This window comes from Gambusia affinis, linkage group LG08 (genome assembly GCF_019740435.1).
Source record: "Gambusia affinis linkage group LG08, SWU_Gaff_1.0, whole genome shotgun sequence".
Classification (NCBI taxonomy): Eukaryota; Metazoa; Chordata; class Actinopteri; order Cyprinodontiformes; family Poeciliidae; genus Gambusia; species Gambusia affinis.
Window position 1 is genome coordinate 9,777,613 of NC_057875.1, and position 18,928 is coordinate 9,796,540.

General features: G+C 38.9%; 1 protein-coding gene across 1 annotated transcript in view; it reads left to right on the forward strand.

Annotated features, from left to right (window-relative positions):
• slco3a1a (solute carrier organic anion transporter family member 3A1a) overlaps nucleotides 1-18,928 on the forward strand; it is a 31,723-nt gene that overhangs the window by 8,038 nt on the left and 4,757 nt on the right. The window contains exons 3-6 of the mRNA XM_044125230.1: nucleotides 17,038-17,136; nucleotides 17,231-17,503; nucleotides 18,462-18,626; nucleotides 18,727-18,925. Of these exons, the coding sequence (XP_043981165.1) occupies nucleotides 17,038-17,136; nucleotides 17,231-17,503; nucleotides 18,462-18,626; nucleotides 18,727-18,925 (736 nt within the window). The remainder of the gene's footprint in view (nucleotides 1-17,037; nucleotides 17,137-17,230; nucleotides 17,504-18,461; nucleotides 18,627-18,726; nucleotides 18,926-18,928) is intronic.

Sequence of the window (18,928 nt, forward strand, 5' to 3'; positions counted from 1 at the left end):
TTATTTTTTTGTACCAAATATGAGGTGTTTTTCTAGAGCAACAGGTCCACATTCGAAACCAAATCGAACCTTCAAAAAGCACAGCGGAAGGCTTTGACTTTTTTTGTACCATGGTTTTGTGGCTTAACAGTTTTATGTTTGGATGTGGGCTGTAGGTGATTAAAGTTTGGCAGGCATAAGTGGGGAGAGATTTGGGTCTGGCTCCTCTGATAAGCTGCAGGGAGAGTTGGAGGGGAAAAAACAAGCGGTGAACTGTGAGGAACAATGTGGTATTGAGTCTTGCTCAGCTGATCGTCCTAATCCTTCTGCTGCAGGCCTATCATGTGCCCCCGACTGCATGAATGGTGCAGATTGTCTGAACTTCTGAGAGATTCTCTTTCATATGCAATTGATGTGTTCTGATTGTTGAACTTTTGTCATGGCTAAATATTTACATATTTCTTGCAAATTTTTCTTTGGGCTTGGCTTCATTTTCCATGTGAAATGCAGCCAGACAGCAAAACGTCATCTCAACCTTCAACCTTTAAGAGTTTGTATTGGAAATGTGGTCAGAAAATGCCTAGAGGTATATGGTCTGGAAATACTGTCAAACAGGAATTATGGAAATTAACACCTTTCAAGGCGAACACTTCATTCTAAACCCACATCTGTTACAAAACCAGTAGACAGCATGAGTAATTTCCTCTGTGATCATTGAAAGTTTGCATCAGCATGCTTTGGCCCACGTAGACTTCTCCGCTTCACCAGGTGCAATCCAAAAAAATTAGGCATTTCTTTAAATTCCATCTCATCTCACTTGAGATGAGATGAGATGTATCTCATCTTATCGTGATGGAAGCAACAACCCAGCACAGAGAATTAAAAACACTGTGTTGCCAGTTTAGTCTATCTGTAATTTACCACAAGGGTGAATGGTTACTTTGTGACAGAAAGTGTATTTGAAAAAACAAACAAAAAAAACAAACTACATTTTCATCTAAAATGATCATGTTTCTGCACCAGTTCTGACCAGCATTGCTACTCTGATGTGAACAGACAATCACCAGCATTTAATTCTTTTCCTATCATCACAAGAATGTTTCAAAGAATGAAACACAAGGGAGTTAAAGTCAAACAAATTGTCAGCATTTGTTTAGACAAACAAAGGCTTTGGTTAGACTCTTGTATTCTATATGAAAACATTAAAATCAAAGTGCTTCTTTTATGTAGGAAAGGAATGTTTCCAAAATCACCGCAGTAGTACAAAGCTTTAAGAACACCAAAGTGAAAGATACAAATTTCTGTCATGTTTTTATATAAAAAATAGATTAATTTTGCATGTAAAAACATGGTACACTTTGGCAGCATTTGTCACATTTACAAGTTTTTAAAAAGGACCTTGTTGAAGATTTAGTGGCCTCGGGTGTATCGATATCAAAACAGAAACATTTGGTGTGAAAGAGATCATTAGTTTTTGAAGTGTCACACAATTTTATCTCTTGAAAATTAAGTTAAAAACATCATTATTACCCCTGATTGGTGATACACAATGCTGAGTGTAATAGTGAGATGCTTTTTATCTGCTGGCCATATTTAACAAACTAATTGTATTATAAGCCAAATGTCCAGGAGAATCGTTGCTGGCTAATTGCTGTAAGTGTGCATTGGCGGTGGTTGGGAAGAGATCAGATCAGAGAATAGCAAAGCAGTCTGGAGAAGAGCCATAATTACAGAGCGGCCAGGAATGCCAACCAGCCAGCCACGAGGTGGGCCGGAGTGGGTTGAGGCGCACATGCATACCACACAGGCCTGTGAAAAACAACTCCTCCCCAGGCCTTGGCTGCCTGTTTTTACTGCATATTCTTTAGCGAGCATGTCTCACAAACTCCAGGAAGTTCTGCTGTGACTCCTCACAGGAACCTCCTTATGCTTACTGTCATTGCTTGAGTGGATTCTGTTCTAGAAGTGGTACTTTGTCTTCTTTGAGGGAACCTCTGACCTGTTGCTCTTTAAAACCAGGATCCAACCTTCGGCGTTGTTTGGGTTTGTCTCCCACTTTTAGATGCTGACACTAAATCGCAGGATAAAAGGAAATAAATATTATTGGACATGTTGCGTCAACAGGATTTCTCTCCATTGGCCCTGCTAAGTGACCTATTACTACCCTCAGCTAATTCTGGCTCTTCCCACCAGACCCCCTGACTACATAAATACACATGCCAGGACGCACATCCCAGATTTTAGAGCTGCACACACTGTATTGCAGAACACAGACTTCACTCAGCTGCCTCTCTTGGTTTTAAAAGCTTTTAAACAGCTTGGGATTCCCTCATCAAACTGTAATGTAAAGTATGTAGTGCCTGCAGCATCAGACGTGTATGACATAAATCTATTAACACAAGTTGAGGACCTCTTATGTAAAATCACACACGTTATGTACACGTGAAAGCTTTTTTGTGTGTGTGTGCGTAATCGATGCAGCATACAGAAGTGGGCATATTTTTCAGTTTTCTCAATTTGTTTCTCCTCATGGAGAAAAAAGTAAGAATGGCTGGTATCCCATTCTTAAACTACCTTACATATGCTGACAAATATTATTCAGTGTAAATTTTAATTATTCAGCATGAAAATAGCCATAATGTTGTTACATAATGTGATTTTGAGCATCTTCATTCTGCATAGTCTCTGTTTACTTCTCTCCTACACACTGTGCTCTCATGAATTCAGCAAAACTCCCCCAAAATATATGATTTGCATATATTTATCCCTCTGCTGTCAGATTCAATAATGAAATATGGGCTTATAGCATGCTGCCAAGAATTCAAAGTTATCAAGACGTCCTGAGAATTTTAGGGGAAAAAACAGCTTTGCCTTAGTTTCTAAGACTTGTGTGTTAGGATATTTGGTAGCTGATATTACCTGGACAATGCCTGCAAAGAAAAAAGGTTTATTGTTTGAATCATGTTAGTGAAAGTACAAAAAGGTTAATTCACCTGGTGGTTTGGGCTGTAACTTGACAACTTGCTTAACTTTAAAAGGATTGAAACACACTGCCTTATTTAGGCTATTTATTGTTCTCAGAAATAGAATTTACAAAACTTGTATTTATTTGACCGAGCACTCTCCAAATCATACCTTTGTAGGTATAAACCTGGGGTCTTTTAAGCCAGGCTTCGAGGGCCGGTCTCCTGCAACTTTTAGATGTCTCTGCTTCAACATACCTGAGTCAAATAATAAAGTTTTTTTGTAGAACTCTAGAGAACCGGCTGCATACCGAGGAAGTAATTAAGACATTTGATTCAAGTGTGTTAGACCAGGAACATCTAAAGCTTGCAGGACACCAGCCTTTGAAGATTAAATTTAAAGACCTCTGGTATAAATTATCCCTTGGAGGAAAAGTTAGTCTAAACATGCACTGTGTTGCTTTCAGGCCAAATAAATCTGCTGCCGTCTCTCATTACTGAGACGGGATACAGAAGAACGGGGAAACTATGTTGAACTGGTAAAACAGCATGACAGAAAGCACCTGCTAGACAAGTATTTCCTGGATTTACAGTTCAAACTGTTGACAGACTGAGAGAAAATTCTATGTGATTAAACTTGGAAAGCTGCAGCCTATATTAACCGATGATAATGAGATAAATTTGCATTGAATTTTTTAAAAACTGTTTATATTCAGTTCTCATCCACATTATGTAATGCATGTGTCACAAATTCACCCAAACTTTCTTTGCCTTATTCCTGAAGGACGTTTGTCATATTGTGGCCATTTAGATAAATCTGAAATCTTTATCTGTTAAGGCATTGAGTCATCACCAAGCTTTGGTCCTTAAATTTTAAAAGTTAGTTGTTTTTTTCTTACAAACCTCTGCTAACTGACATGTCTTCATTAACTTCTAAACACATTTTCTCTCCTATTCAGCTGTCAATCAAATGACTAAAGCACTTCGCCCACTTATAGGCTGCAAAGCGGCAGGAATGTTTTTGGTGCCAAACCATCTACTTTAATTAATAAGTGCACAATGAGATGGTTTATATACACACTGTCTTTATAATTTTTGACAAAAAATATAATAAGTAAGCAATTATGATTATAGCCCCCTTGCCAGGAAAAGACAACACTCGCATTACGCAACAAGACGGCAGCAGCGAACAAATTTCCTCAAGCACTGGGGAACTGAACAATAATGGCAGACTTCAACTTTTTAAGTTCTTATCACCCTTCACTGAAAGCACTGTCAGAGAATTTACTGAGCAAATTCTCTGATGCTTTTCTTCATTTCTTGTTGCTCTTATCTCTGCAGCCTCAGGTCTGTCGGGAAAACCGATGGCATCCTTGAGAGTCTTGTCAACATTCCTGCTGAAGCTCTCTGATTCCAAGCGAATGCTGCAGCAGGTCCTTGATTTAAGCTACTTAAACTCGAAGCATGTTAATGTCATCTTGGAGGATTAGATCCTAAATGGGTTTTTCCGGCCCCGCCATAAGCTGCGTGCTGAGTTTGCCTAGCAACGGTAGTATGGGTTATCTTAAGATGATAAATGGGAATGCAGCAAATGCTCATCAAACACCCGCAGCTCTTGTGCATTGCTGTAAAGCACAGTACAGTGTGAGCTTGGTGTTTCCACTGCAGTCTGCTGTTCTGCAAGCTGAGTGACCCAAAGGTGCTCGCGGGGAGCTGCAGGCCTGGACTGAGAGGCTAGCCTCACTCTCCCAGCTTGTCTTAAGTGTGAGAAGGCAGGGAACATCAGATTATTAGAGAACATGTTGTCATAGAGTTAATTAATAATTATTCCTAAATACCATATCTGATTTTGCAGAAGAGAGGAGGTAAAAAAATAAATGCTGGTCCATACTCCAGACAGTGAGGTAATCTCCGCAATTTGGAGTCTTCTCATATGGTGAACAACTGGTGAAAGATTAATGAAATCTAAACACAAGGAATGTTGAGAGGATTGTCTTATCAGTTTTACTCATAAATGGAAAATTGTGTTTGTTTTTTTTAAGCCGAGGATGTGACAAATACTTTTTAGTAGTCTGTATATTGTATAAATGCAAATAAGCTATTTGTTTTGTGTTGTTTTTGTGGCTTTAAACAAGTCTAGCTAGTGTATAGCTAGACCAAAGACAAAAATGGCAGTAAGGGTTGTAAAGGCTGCTGATCCCTGTGCTAATTTGAGAAAAGTCAGCAGCCTCCAGCAGTGTTTTGCTCCTGAAAGCTTTTGCCGATCTGGATACTCAAGCTTTGCTCGTCCATATAATGTGTTTTATTTTTAGCCTTGTGGAAAATGCTCCTTATGTTTGCATACATTTAAGTTTTTATTCATTTACTTTAAAAAGTTTGTGTGAAATTATCCAGTTCAGGTTGAGTCAGTCTTAGCGTTTTCTATATTCAGCTATGATCAAATGCAGTCAAGACCTACTGAAAACCTGTGAAATAGCCCTTTAGTTTAAAGCCTATAGGAACATATCACTCTGTCACAGTTTGTTTTGTCTGCTGCTGACCCAGAATGCTACCACCCAAACAAATGAACATTGGTAGGACTTCTTCGGTTCTCTTGTGGCCGAATGTTGTCAGTAGGCGTGGGACATATGTTCATGTGGGATAAAATATATTGTAACACTGTAATTAAGCAGCCAGCTTTCATTGATGATTCTGATCATAGTGCTGTGCTTTACTCTTAAGTAGCTGCTTGCTACACAGAGTCTGCTTATTTAGTGTGACGAGTCTTTGATCCTTAGTTGGATCATCAGGACACTGAAAAGTGTATGAGCGCTAAATAGGTCAAACCCCTGTATGATCTGGATCATCACAGATGACAATTATGACACCCTCTGGTCATATCATCACAGCCTATTAAACTAGATGTGAAAGCTTCTGGCCTTTGCCAAGATTGTTAATAATCAGTTTTCTATCTGCTACTATCAGTGCAAGCTCAAAAGACTGAAATATGCTGTGTTTAGCTTCCTTATTTTTGCCCAAGCATGCCTTTGACACCTTTTAGTCTTTATGATGAATTTATGTAGCCTATGTAAACCTTACTGTGGTGCCAGACAGTCTACTTGAGGCAATCTGGGTCAGGCTCTGTCACTGCTGATTAAAAAGGGGATTTTTTTTTATTTTTATGTCATTCGTTGAAGGAGGAGCCTAGGGATAAGGGTGGGAGGAAACAAATCATAAACCCAGCAGCATCAGGAAACTGTAACCACAGAAACAGACTGTTATTTGGCTGTTGCAACTGTCAAGGATGCATCCATCACTCTGCTTTTCAGAACTTCACTGTTTAAAACACACAGGGACTTATCTAATGTGCTTGTGACCTTCTATGGATGCAAGTGCTCATTAAAAAAGCCCTTGATCTTAGCAAGTGAACATGTAAGCAGTATTTATACATCCACCACAAGCCCCAGACCTAATTGATTGGATGGTCTCTTAGAGCTTTGTGGACCTCTTGGATTACTGGCAGCATGGTCAGTACTTAACCCCCATATTAGTAACAGTATTGTGTTCAACATAGCTGTACCTTAATAAATGGACAGTAGGTGATATCAGATATAAATTGCAATATTTTATTTACTCCATTGAAAAATAACAGGTTTTATGGTTTCCAATATATACTTAAATGTTCTCCACTTGTTGAGTGTTTGCTTATAATTGTGACAATTCAGTTCAGATTTTGAAATTGAATTGAATTGACCATGTGGATGGAGTTGGGTAATATAAAAAGTATTTTTTAATATTACCCACAGTTTTTGCAGCATTTTGTTTGAGCCAGACATGTTATACAATCAGTTGCCTTTTATGAGCCCACTTCTCTCGTTTTCCTGGGAAAAGAGGAAAAAAACAGGCTGCTGGCATCTCTGTCCTGATTATTAGGCCAAACCACCTGCAGAGGAAGCTGTTACCAGCTGCTGTCAAACAGTCTCAAACCTCTTCCTGCTCTTCGTCTTCAATAGAGCAGCTGCAGCTCTCCATCAGTGTTCTGTTCTGGTGCTTTACCCTCTGCCTCCATCCCACCATCACAACCACCCAACAATGGAGGCTGTGTGAGGCTCCATACCTCTTCCAACATCTGAAGATGGTTACAAACAGCTCACTGTGTGGCCGGCCCTTGCTCTGCTGCGTTAACTTTCTCTCACTGACTGTCCATCATCATCCCCTTCTGTTGCTTTCTGTTTCTTTTCCTCATTTGACCCAGTGTTCACACAGTTGGCTGTCTGGCCAAGACCTCGGAGCATCCAGTATCACACCGCTGCTCAGTTTGGAAACATGCCCAGCCTTAGCGTGTAATCTTATGACTCAGAAAAGTCATCATCATTGTTATGACTGGAGTTGATGCTTGCACCTCGTATCGGTTTAAAATCTCTTGATGACCATCTTGCAAGTGAACCGAAGACTTGTAGCGATGATTTGTAGAGGCAATGAGTTATACGTATGTCTGCAAGTAATGTCTGGTTAAAATGACAGTTGTTACATTAATTATGAGTTTGTGTTGCAATTCAGGCAACAAAAACTAATCGACTTAGGCCAGTGTAATCTAACACTGGATCCATTTAGGTTATTGAGCACTCTGAGCAGTTCCTAGGCAAATTTTTTGTCACAAAGCTAATTGGAATTAGAGATTAGGGTGCTCCATGTCAGATTAAAGTGTCCAATTGGCATTGACCTTCAAGGTGAGAGGAGAAAGCGATTACAAACATGAGATTCAACTCACTCTTGTCATTTTGAGCTGCAAAAGGTGTTCAACACATTGAATGAAAACCCCAGGACACACTTGATTCTGCACTTTTTCAACAGAACACAAGACCTCTATCTGCAGATGATTGCCTCAGTTTTACGGTTTACGTTTTGTTGTCATTGTTTTAAGTCACAAAACAAAAGCAAGAATATTGAAAGCATTTTGAAGCCATACAAGTGTTAAAATAAATGTTAATAATTTTCCAGTTTTTTCTCATACTCTTTTTTAAAATGTAAGTAATTTCATATTTTTGAGGACAAACAATTAGGATATATACAGATTCAGTAAGAAAGTGTGCCTCAACCAGATTTGATCTCCCTTAATATATCTATTATATCTATGGTCCACTTCATAAATGTTTTGGGGCCAGTTGTTGATTTTTAGATTCTAAAATTATTTATATCTGTGACAGGCCCTTTGTTTCTCTTCTTCCATCCCACCACAGGGTGTTTTGGTAAAATTGTTTTTTCTCTTCATTGTCATCTAAAGGACTTAGGCGGCTCTGCTGTCGCAGCCAATGAATTATAAACTAGGACAAAGATCTGTTAGGCACAGAGGATTGCTTTTGTTTTGTTTATTTATTTTTTTGCTTCTTGAAGCTACTTCATTGTTTCCTTAGATGGACTGCAAGGTTTTTGTGACATAAATATCATCATGTGTACCAATCCTTGTGGATTGTTTGGACAAACCGAATGCGAGGATTGACTTCAACTTCTGAACAACAGCATGATGCATACAAAGTTAAACACTATCAGCAATACAAGAACTTCTTGCCTTAATTCCAAAGCTGCAGAAGTCTATATATTTTCTGAAATGTATATTTTTACGTTCTATTTTAGTCTCTTATTTTTCTTGGGGTTAGCAAATGTATTGTTTTCAAATCTATTCTGTAATCATTTCATAATGATATTGAGGCCAGAAACTTCAGAAATAGTGTTTATAGTGTCTTTCTATATTTGTATCCATATGTTCATCATCCAACCATCTGATCATTCATTCATTCATTCATTTATTTTTTGTTTATCATTCATCCATTCTTTTCTCTACACTCTGAAAATTAAACAAGCACCATTCATTTCTCTGAGTTAGTTGACCGGCTAATTAGCCAACTAACACCAGGGTATTTCACAATGCAACGTATGTAAAGTCTGGATGCTGGACCTCCTGGGCCGTCCTTTGGATCCTTAAAGTAGGAGAGTGCTTGTAAAAAAAAATAGAGAAGCAGATATTTGTTTAATTTTGAAAAAGGGGCTGAGTTTCACAAAAGATTACAGAAAAATATTGACTGTTGAAGTAACATGAAGCAAAAATCAGGCTCATATTTCAGAATGGCCCACCAGCAAGGTTCTTATAGGTTACCATAAGAAGCCGGCTGCAAGGTGTTGCTAAAATGCGCTAATAAAATTATCTTGGTTGTCCTTAAATTGAGACAAAGTTCAGTCTAACATCAGTTTGTTTAGGGAAAAGGGCTTGCTAAAAGCCTGCGCATAAGCCAAGTCCATGATGGACTTTGTTCTGTAGTAACCTCACTGCTCATCCTCAGAGGGTCAAAAGGCTAATAGCATTAAACATGTCCTCAGGCTTCAGATTTTATTCAGCAACCATACGGCATCAGTGAAACTCTTTCAACCCTTATCTGCTGTGGTTCAGATGGAAATGTTTTTTTTAGTGTCTGATTATGTTTTTCTGTGTGCCGATGGCCAGTTTGAAATTTTAGATGATTTGACGTAAGCGGAAGTTAATGTCGGATGATCCTGATGTAATGGCATTTGAATGTGAATTGAGAGCCAGCGATAAGCTTTGGCGTGTTATTTAGGTCATGACTGTGTGCACTCAACAGGGTCACCACAGGATACAGCAAACCTGCGTACCTTTTTTTGTATTTTTGTTGTTTTGGATATTCCAATCTCATGATCAATTAAAGCCTCATTTAAAAAACTAATTTAAAGAACTTATTTGAAAATCTTACTGCAAAGATTAAAATACTTTTTTTCTACTAGTATAAATACCTTTAATGTTACGGTGGGGCTTTTTCAAGGTACAAAGAACCTTCTGTGTGTTTTTAAAATATCCAGACGGTGAAGAATGTTTTTTTTTTTGTTGTTTTTTTTTTTTAATATGACAAATTTTAACCTTGATTCTTAAGGTTAAAATTAAAAATCAAGGCTTTACTTTCCTTGGTGAAAGCTGCTGTCAAATTTGCTAATCTCAAGAAGATTTATTGATATCAAAACAAAATGTGCTTCAGGAATGCTTGGTTTATTCTTGTGAAATTAGACACAATTTATTAAACAACAAACAGAACATACATTGCATTAACAATGGAAAACAAGTTTTATAATAATTTATCATAGTCTTATTTTCTAACATCAAAAAAACCTGTTACATTAACATGGGTGTGAACACTTTTGAAAGCCACTCCACTCCACAAGGGACTTTTTACTCAGTTTAGTCTAAACTGCCACATATCCTGTTGGGTAGTTTCATGTTTCCTGTTGTTCATTGGTAGTAACTCTTGGTGTTAAATAAAAGCATCACTCGTGTTGTCAAAACATGTTTGCAGCTCCTAAATGTTTTTAGAGAAATGTGAGATCATAATGTTGTCATTCCTGTCAGAGTGAATAAGAGGACAGTAACTTTGAATCTAGATAGTTAGACGTGTCTGAAACGTCTTCCTTTAAGTGGATCAAAACCACTTTTATTTTTTGCGAAATACGGTGTATTTCAAGACTATGGTAATATCTATTTATATAATTTGGAGAGAGTAGGTATTTCTATTATTATGTTTGAGACGATAAAATGAATGCACGAAAGTCTGGGAAATGGTGACCTAGTTTCTATGTATTATAAAGTCCACATCCATTTTCTCTCATACATCCTGCAAAGTATTATACAATTACAATTTTATGTAATCTTTCCATTTCTGCCTCTCATCAAGATAAAGAAATAATAACTTTCAAGGAGAAATGGTTTTCTATTTGGAGGAAATTATTCAACTGTTCACTGTCTATGCAGCTTTCAGTCATTAGAAAGTCAGTCTTTCTTCCATATATGATGACTTCTTCCACAATTTAACTGACAAAGGAAATGACATCAACAGATTGTTTGACACAATTGGCCACGTCCCACTTCTTCCTTTTTAGGCCAGTCTAGGTGACTTATCAGTTCACACGTTATTCATTTATAAATTGTGGTATATGTTTTATATTGACCAGAAGTAGTGACATATTTAAGGCCTACCATTCTTCTTGGTGGGGACTTTTTTGTGAGAAACCATGCAAAGGTTGAGAAAGTGGCTATTTAAAACCTTCAGAGTGAAGTGTGTCACCAGTTTCTCACATTTATTGTAACCGTTCAAAGTAAGTCAGTTATACAGAAGCAGGTAATGTCAACGGCTGAAAGCTGAGATGACACTGCTTCAGCAAGAAGCCAAGACTTTTTTTCTAGACAGTTTCTAGATAGTTTAAGTAAACAAGCCACTTTCTGTAACATCACCAGAAAACGTCAAAGATTGAAGTTGAGTTTGCATTGATAGAACTGTATTAAATTTACATGTTCACCAAAATAACTTAAGACATGGACAAATACAAATTGTTGTAGTCAGATGTATCAAAACGTTGGAAGATACTTCTGTTATTACTAATGAGTTTACTCTTATGTTACTTTTTCTTGCGCTGTATGATATAGATTGACATATTAAGCATGGCTAACACAGTAAAATCCTGTAATAAAGCTGCTGCCAGTCCATTCCTATATTGTTACACAATAATTTCAAAAGCAATAAAAATGCATAAATTCCTGCAGCATGCTATTTGACATCTGGTTCCTCATGTGTCTTCATGTACAATTGAAATACCAGGTTGACATGCAAATGACCAATTAGAGAATAAATATACCTATAAACAGAATAAACGCTTCTTTTACTCATGTGACAGTTTATTCTGCGGACGTCTCGTAGAACCTTACAGTAATTTTGATGATATGTTGTGTTTAACAGAGGAATGGCTGTTTTTGCTAACACCAGTTAACAATTGACATGCAATTTGTGTGACAAACTATTGTCACACAAATTTCACACGAAAATAGCAGGCACTGTAGTAAAAAAAACATTGTTTTTTTACAGCAGCAGAGGTGAAAGACTTGATTGTTGCTGCTTGAGTTTTTGGCCAATAAGAGATTATTATACTGGAAATAGCAGGAATGCTTTCCCATCATCTACCGGTTGTGGCTTCTCAGCTTTAGAACTTAATTCTTGGATACAGTAGTTTTCATGAACTGCTATTAAGCAGGAAAATCTCATAGTATTTACTGCTAAAAGTAAGTCTATCTTGAACTAGCTGTATTCAGTCATTCTAACCCAGGAGGCCCATCTCCTGCTGCCTATTATTGATTATGTGACAAAACTCATGTCAGATGAAACACTGGCTCCTGCCTTATCTTCAATAATCATTTAGTTCACTCTCAGTTTCTTAAACTGGTCCCGGTTGTGAAAGTGACACAAGCTGCTGTCTGGCCATCCACATTACTCCATCCCTCGGCTCCTATTTAGCTCAGAGGATTACTGAGCCAACTTGAGTAGGATTAACAGAGGAAAAGGAGGAATACCCTTTGTGCCCTGAGAGCAGGAAATTAACTGAGAGTTATGTTGCATTTCAATCCTAAACTTGGATGAAAAGATAGAAATGTACAAATGTGGGTTGTTTTGGGGAGATCCTTCTATGAATGCGATAAATTGGCCTCTCTGGGCTTCGTCTGACAAAGTTATAATCTTTTCTTACATCTCAATCCTTGCTTTAATGTTCTGGGTGAGTGATTAAAGTCTGATGGAGTTACTTGAATGTGAATGTTTAATGTTTACTCTAAACTTGCTTTTCAGCTGCAATGCAGGGGCTCTGTGATCCATCTGCTGGTTAATTAATATCTTGGAGAGGACAGGCCTCATGCACAGTGGCTCTGCAGCCCTTTCCAGCGGTTTCTAAGTAAATTAGTGAGAGGCAAAAACTCTAGATGCAAGATTTGTTATTGAATTACTTCTGACATCCTCCCCTGAGACCATAATTCACAGCGTACTAAAAGGCTTAGGCAGAGTACAGCATGAACAAATTAGTTTGTTTTGTTCTTATCTTGTAGTGGGACTGCTGGAAGGGGAAAAAGGGGGATTTGGAAGTTGTTTGGAAAGCAGCATATTGCGAAGATTACAGCCAGCTCCGTGTTGTTCCTCATGGAGAGTTAATGGGCTTAATTTAGATTTTCTTACTTCCTGCTTAATCCTGCTTTGAAATACGCAAAATGTGTCCCTTTGCAACATGAGCAGACAGGTTGTAGTCTTATCAGTAAAGTGTGGACAAAAACAAGGGTGGCTTTTGTGGAGAAAAAAAATTGAAGCACTGGGATAACTGGGTAGAGAGCGTTGGGGAATGGGAAGAGGTGGGAGGTCAAACAGAGTCTGTTTTACAACCCAGAGAAAATTTATTTATAGTTAGCTAACTGTACATAGTTTGATGGGAAAATTCAGTTAGGCATGGCAGTTACCAATAAAAATAAAAACATTGATACTATACAATGTACATGACAACAATAGTTTTATTTCTCTTTGACAGAGAACATTCTTTGTCAAAAAAAGAGAAAAAGAAAGTACTCAAAATTAATAATAGCCCTATTCCACTAATAGGTCACAGGCAGACGCACCAGGCCATGTGAAGTATCAATGGAAAAAACAGAAACTGAGAGAGTGCAATGTTAATGGCAGCAGTAAATGAATAGTCCAAATTACCTAGAGTAGCTGAAAATGGTTCCAGCATAACGACAAAGACAGCTCAGGCTAATATAAAGCTAATCAAATTATAATTTTATTAAAAACGAACATCTGCTCTTAAAAGTAAGCAGAGTTTCTGCCTTACAAAGACTGGAAGGTGGACTGGAGGAGAGAAACTTCAGAATTTCAGAATCAGACTGCACTCTTAATTTAGGTGCCTTCACTGAATCAATGAAGTTTTACAAGATTTGGGCAACATTTCAATTTGCAACTTTCAATCTTGCCTTCTATTTTGCTTGAAGATTGAATTAATAAGACGAAGATGAGCTCCGAGAATTTCTAAATCGCAGGACTCTGCTGTATTCTGGCAAAAAGTGTCAAACTTATTGTGGGGGACATGCTCAGTTTTCGGGGGTCTGCTCATTATGGGGGACAATGATGAAGCAACCGTGTGTTGGAACGGATCTCAGTGGAAACAATTCTCCTCCCAGTGGTCGCTGACTTGCGGTGTAGCTGGGCCATCACCTCCCTGAAGGTGATGTTTTTCTTCTTACTCAATTTCCTGCTTTAAATTTCCCATGGTGCACGCGATTGTGATGTTGTCAGCACATGAAGACAACACTTGGTTTCTAAGGAAACTGAGCACACCAACCTCATTTGCAACACCACAGGCAAATGTGGTCGTCACATTGTGGGTGCAGTGCTCTTCTTGAGTTTTTTTTTTTTTGTCTTTTCTGGAAGTGCTGCTAACCTGCATGATCTGTCGTTTTTGGTGAACACTCTTCTTTTGTCTCGCTGCCACAACAATGCTTTCTTGTTCATCAGTTTTCGTTTGGACTTCAGTGTCTTTCAGTGTGTTAACCGGTTTGTTTTTTGTATATCTTGTTGTTGCATCTTGTCCATGTAACAGAATCTCAGAAGCTGCCGTGATGAGGAAGGAGGTTAAGACCTGTACATTCTCTGGCGCCTCGTGGATGCATCTGTGTGTACTCATTTCCGTGCTGGTTTCACTGTCGACAACAAACGTGTTTCAGTTGTGGTTGCGCGAGAAAAAAGGACGCGTGTTCCCATCCCATTTCTTTTTCCACTCAAAGGCGTTGTCTGTAGCACGTGTGTTGCTACCGAACTCTACCTCGTGAATTTGTGAGTCATTTCCTTTATGTGAAAAATAAACTGTGATGTGACTGAGGGTACGTTTATGTGACTGCGTCGCCTCCCTTCCTAAGTGGGTGGTCAGGGCAGGAAGCAGACCATTGAGTTTACTCTTGGCACCAGAAGAGAAACACAAAGCTTAGTCACAGTTTCCGTGCTTCATTAAGTGGCTGCTTCTGGAATCAGATGCTAAGAACAGCGATCAGCAGCCAACTTGAGGCCAGTGAAATGAATTTGTTTTGACTTATGTGCAGCCATCGATTGTCTCTGTTTGCTAGACATCTTTCAGTCCTCTAAAGGAAAGTCTTATATTGCCACCCATCAGAGGAGTTTAAAGCCCGGGAGGAAAATTTGCCTCCCAAATTGAGCTCTGGCTCTTCATTATCTTCCTGCAGTCTGAGTCACAGGTTCACGCTCGCGGCCCGCTCTAATTAGAATTTTGGATCAAGCTCAGACATTTCATCTTCAACTGCGTGCTGGAGGAAATAAGGGACCTTGTCTGCTGCTGTGTGTCTTTCTCTTCCTGTCTGTGGTTTAATTCTGAGTGTTCAGTGCAGTTTTGAGGGGGATAAAAGCATGCAAGCATCACCGACATCACCTCTCATGCTACTCTTGCCTCTTGGTTTTTACACCAGCTGATTTGATCTTTGCTGACAGCCGAAACAGTTCCCTGTTTGCAGTATTGCTTCTCACTTTACTCTTTTTTAAACGAGGGCATTTTAAAGTTGAACCCAGCACTTAATTAATCAGCAAATTCATAATTCTGGCTTCAGAACGTGACGAGTTGAGTTCAGTCTGTTTGTTGGACCTGCATGCGTTAGACGGGCTGTTTATGTAGTCAAATGATGCAGAGTTATCCCCGCGGGAGTTTGATAGCCAGCTTAGCCCTACATCCTGAGTCCTAACATAAATCAAGCAGTTTCTTGGCAGGTTTTGTAATATTGTGGGATTCTGTTTTAGGCCTGCATGATATCATAAAATCTTCCAATGATAACATCAGCTGTGAGATTTGCCTGTTTTCTTCTTTCCGCTTCTTTTCATCTGTGCTTCTGACTCTGTGAAAATTGACATTTGTGTCCACTGCATTTGCTGCCGTAATACTAGGTCCAACAGGCAAAATATTACATTAGCATGAGCAATGCAAGTTCATAACAATTAGAATATAGTAGTCAAGAATTTTTGCACCTCGAGTAATCCCTGAGCAAGCCCTATTCTATTTTTTTGTGCAGCTGCATACGAAAAAATGAGAGTACAATTGAAAAGTTAATTTTACTTCAGTTGTTCACTTCAAAAGGTTGAACTCAAAGATTACGCACACTGTGATGTATTTCAAATATTTATTTCTCTAAACTTAAATGTACCTTTGCAGAAATTTAGTATGTTGTGTAAGACTAATTTCTGCTTTGTAGTAGAAATGTTTGCCTACGAAAAAGTATATCTACAGTATATGCTCTCCAGGCTTGATGTGGGCTGCATTTGCATGGATCACCACATCAGTGGGGCGAGGTATGGAGGTGATTAGTAGATAAGAATACCTCTGTACTTCATAGACATGTATTGATATGCACATGTATTTAAATAGACAAGTATTGTCTATGAAGTTGACAATACTTCACAGATTCTCTATGGCGTTTAGGTCAGGCAAATTTCAAGCGCAGTGATGCTATGGTCAGTAAACCAGATGATGGTACTTGTGGGAATGGGGGCACAATGAAATCAACATCAACAAAAAGCTTGTCAGCAGAGGGAAGCATGAAGAGCTTTAAGATGTTTTGATAGAAAGCTACTATGTCTTTAGACTTGTTAAAATTGTGGAAATTTCTCCCTGGACCCTTCTTGTGTCACCACTGGTTCAGTAGCGTGTTAATACAAACAATGAATCTCACAACCTGTTGAATGGAGTCTGCTTCTCTATACTCTCAAGGCAGTTTTTTTTCTTTCATGTAACTTTTTTTGATCAAACATTGTGTGATCATTTAGCTTCTTTTGCAGTGGCCTTTTGTGTTTTAACCTCCTTTTGGAGGGGGTCAGTGACTTTCAGTTCAGCAGACGTCTCCGTAATTGTATTAAAAACTGTTCTTTTCATATAAAGAAAATAAACGTACTTTTGTATTTTTCTTACTTATACGTTTTAATTATCAGTGTGCAGAAACACAAGCTTGACATATATTCTGGCATGAACATAATGAATTAAATTTTACACTGAATCAGTGAAATAAATTACAATTTTGATTAAATTCAAATGTATTGATATGCACATGCATTTAAATCTACATTAATGTATTACAATGTGAAAATCAATATTTTTAGCTAACCTGTATGTATAAAGCCAATTACATCACAACAGATCTCACTAATGTGAATAATTTTTAAAATTGTTTAAGTAATCAAAGTCTGTGCTTGTCCCTTTGCAGGAATCCTCTTCTCTACGCTGGTGTTCGGACCCGCCTGTGGCTTCATCCTCGGATCCGTCTGCACTAAATTCTATGTGGACTTCCTCTTCATAGACACCAGTGAGCTCAGTAGTCAAGAAGTTTTTTGTGTTTTTTTATTGTTTTCTGTTTCTCTCATACGGCTTGTTGACTGGTTACGTGCCTCTCATCACAGGTAAGCTGGGCATCACTCCAGATGACCCGCGGTGGATCGGGGCCTGGTGGGGAGGCTTCCTGCTGTGCGGTGCCTTATTGTTCTTCTCGGCTATCCTGATGTTCGGCTTTCCTCACTCACTGCCAACGAGGGAGAGAGACGAGGGAGCTGAGAGCGAACAGGTTATGCTGCCTCCTTCTCTCAGCCAAGAGTATGAGACTCCGAAGCCCAGCAACGGAGTAGTGCTCAGCCATGAGCCTGCCAACAGCCCCACCTGCTGTCAGCAGCTGAGAGGTGAGCATTCACTTTAAACCATATAAAATCCACACACGCAAGTCTTCAAACCGGGCTTTGTAAAAGTTCTCTCATTTTGACGATTGGTTTTTGGTTGTGCTATAGAAAATGTTTATGGGACTAATGCATAATTATGAAGTGGAAGGCAAAATGTGCATGGTTTTAATTTTATTTTCAAAATAAAGAAAATAAAAATTGCATGCCTGATATTCAGCGGCTCGTTGAGTAAAGACTTTCTAGAATCCCCTTTGGCTTGACTTTTAACTGCAAATCTTTTGGAATATATTTTTAGCAGTTTTCAGCAGTAGAGGTGAGAATTTTGTGAATTTGTTTTTACCAAGTTTGGTCCAAATCTAAAGAATGAAGGGCAGTTTTTAAGTGACAGATGAACTTTGACTGGGTAACACATGCACATGCTTTATCCTAAACTATTCCATTGTAGGTCCCACTGTATGATTGTTTTTCTGCTGCCCTACTCTCAAGCGTTTTTCAGCCTTTAACAGACTTTCTTCCAAGTGTCCCCTCTACTTATCTTCATCTATCCATTCTCCCATTAACTCTGATTAGCTTCCCTATTGAATAAAGCATTACCAAAGCATAATGTCTCCTCTGCCTTGCGACATCATTTGGATGTTGTATTCAGGGTGATGTCAGCTAGGTAATTCAATTTCTGTCTTATCTCTGCAGAACATTCACGTATTTGCTGTGTCCTTTTTAATACTTGATCTATTTTTAGTTAGCATTGTCTCTTCATTTAGGGGAACAGCCACATGTTTGTAGGTACAAAGCTGTGCCCTGCCCTTCCTTCTTAGATGATGGAGCACTCTGCTCTAAGTATTTCTGGGTTATAAATTATGTGAGTTGCCTGTTAAAGCCACAGCAAATGAAGAGTGTCTGTCCCATTAACTAGTTTGTCATGACATTAATGTTTATGCTGCCTATTGTGTTTTACCACCAGTGATCCCTAAGGTGACAAAGCACCTGCTGTCAAACCCCGTCTTCACCTGCATCATCCTCGCTGCCTGCATGGAGATAGCAGTTGTGGCCGGCTTCGCAGCCTTTCTGGGAAAATACCTTGAGCAGCAGTTCAACCTCACCACCACCTCCGCAAACCAGCTGCTAGGTCTGTTCACTAACAGCAAATGTGACGTGCACAACTCAAGCATGCATGAATAGCTTTGAAGTAAACATTATGTGCGGGATCTCACCTTTTTGTTGTTAAGGCATGACGGCCATTCCATGTGCCTGTCTGGGAATCTTCATGGGCGGCCTGCTGGTGAAGAAGCTGAACCTCTCAGCGCTGGGAGCCATCCGCATGGCCATGCTGGTCAACCTGATCTCCACTGCTTGCTATGTCTCCTTCCTGTTTCTGGGCTGCGAAACGGGCCCCGTCGCTGGAGTCACTGTACCATACGGCAACGAGTA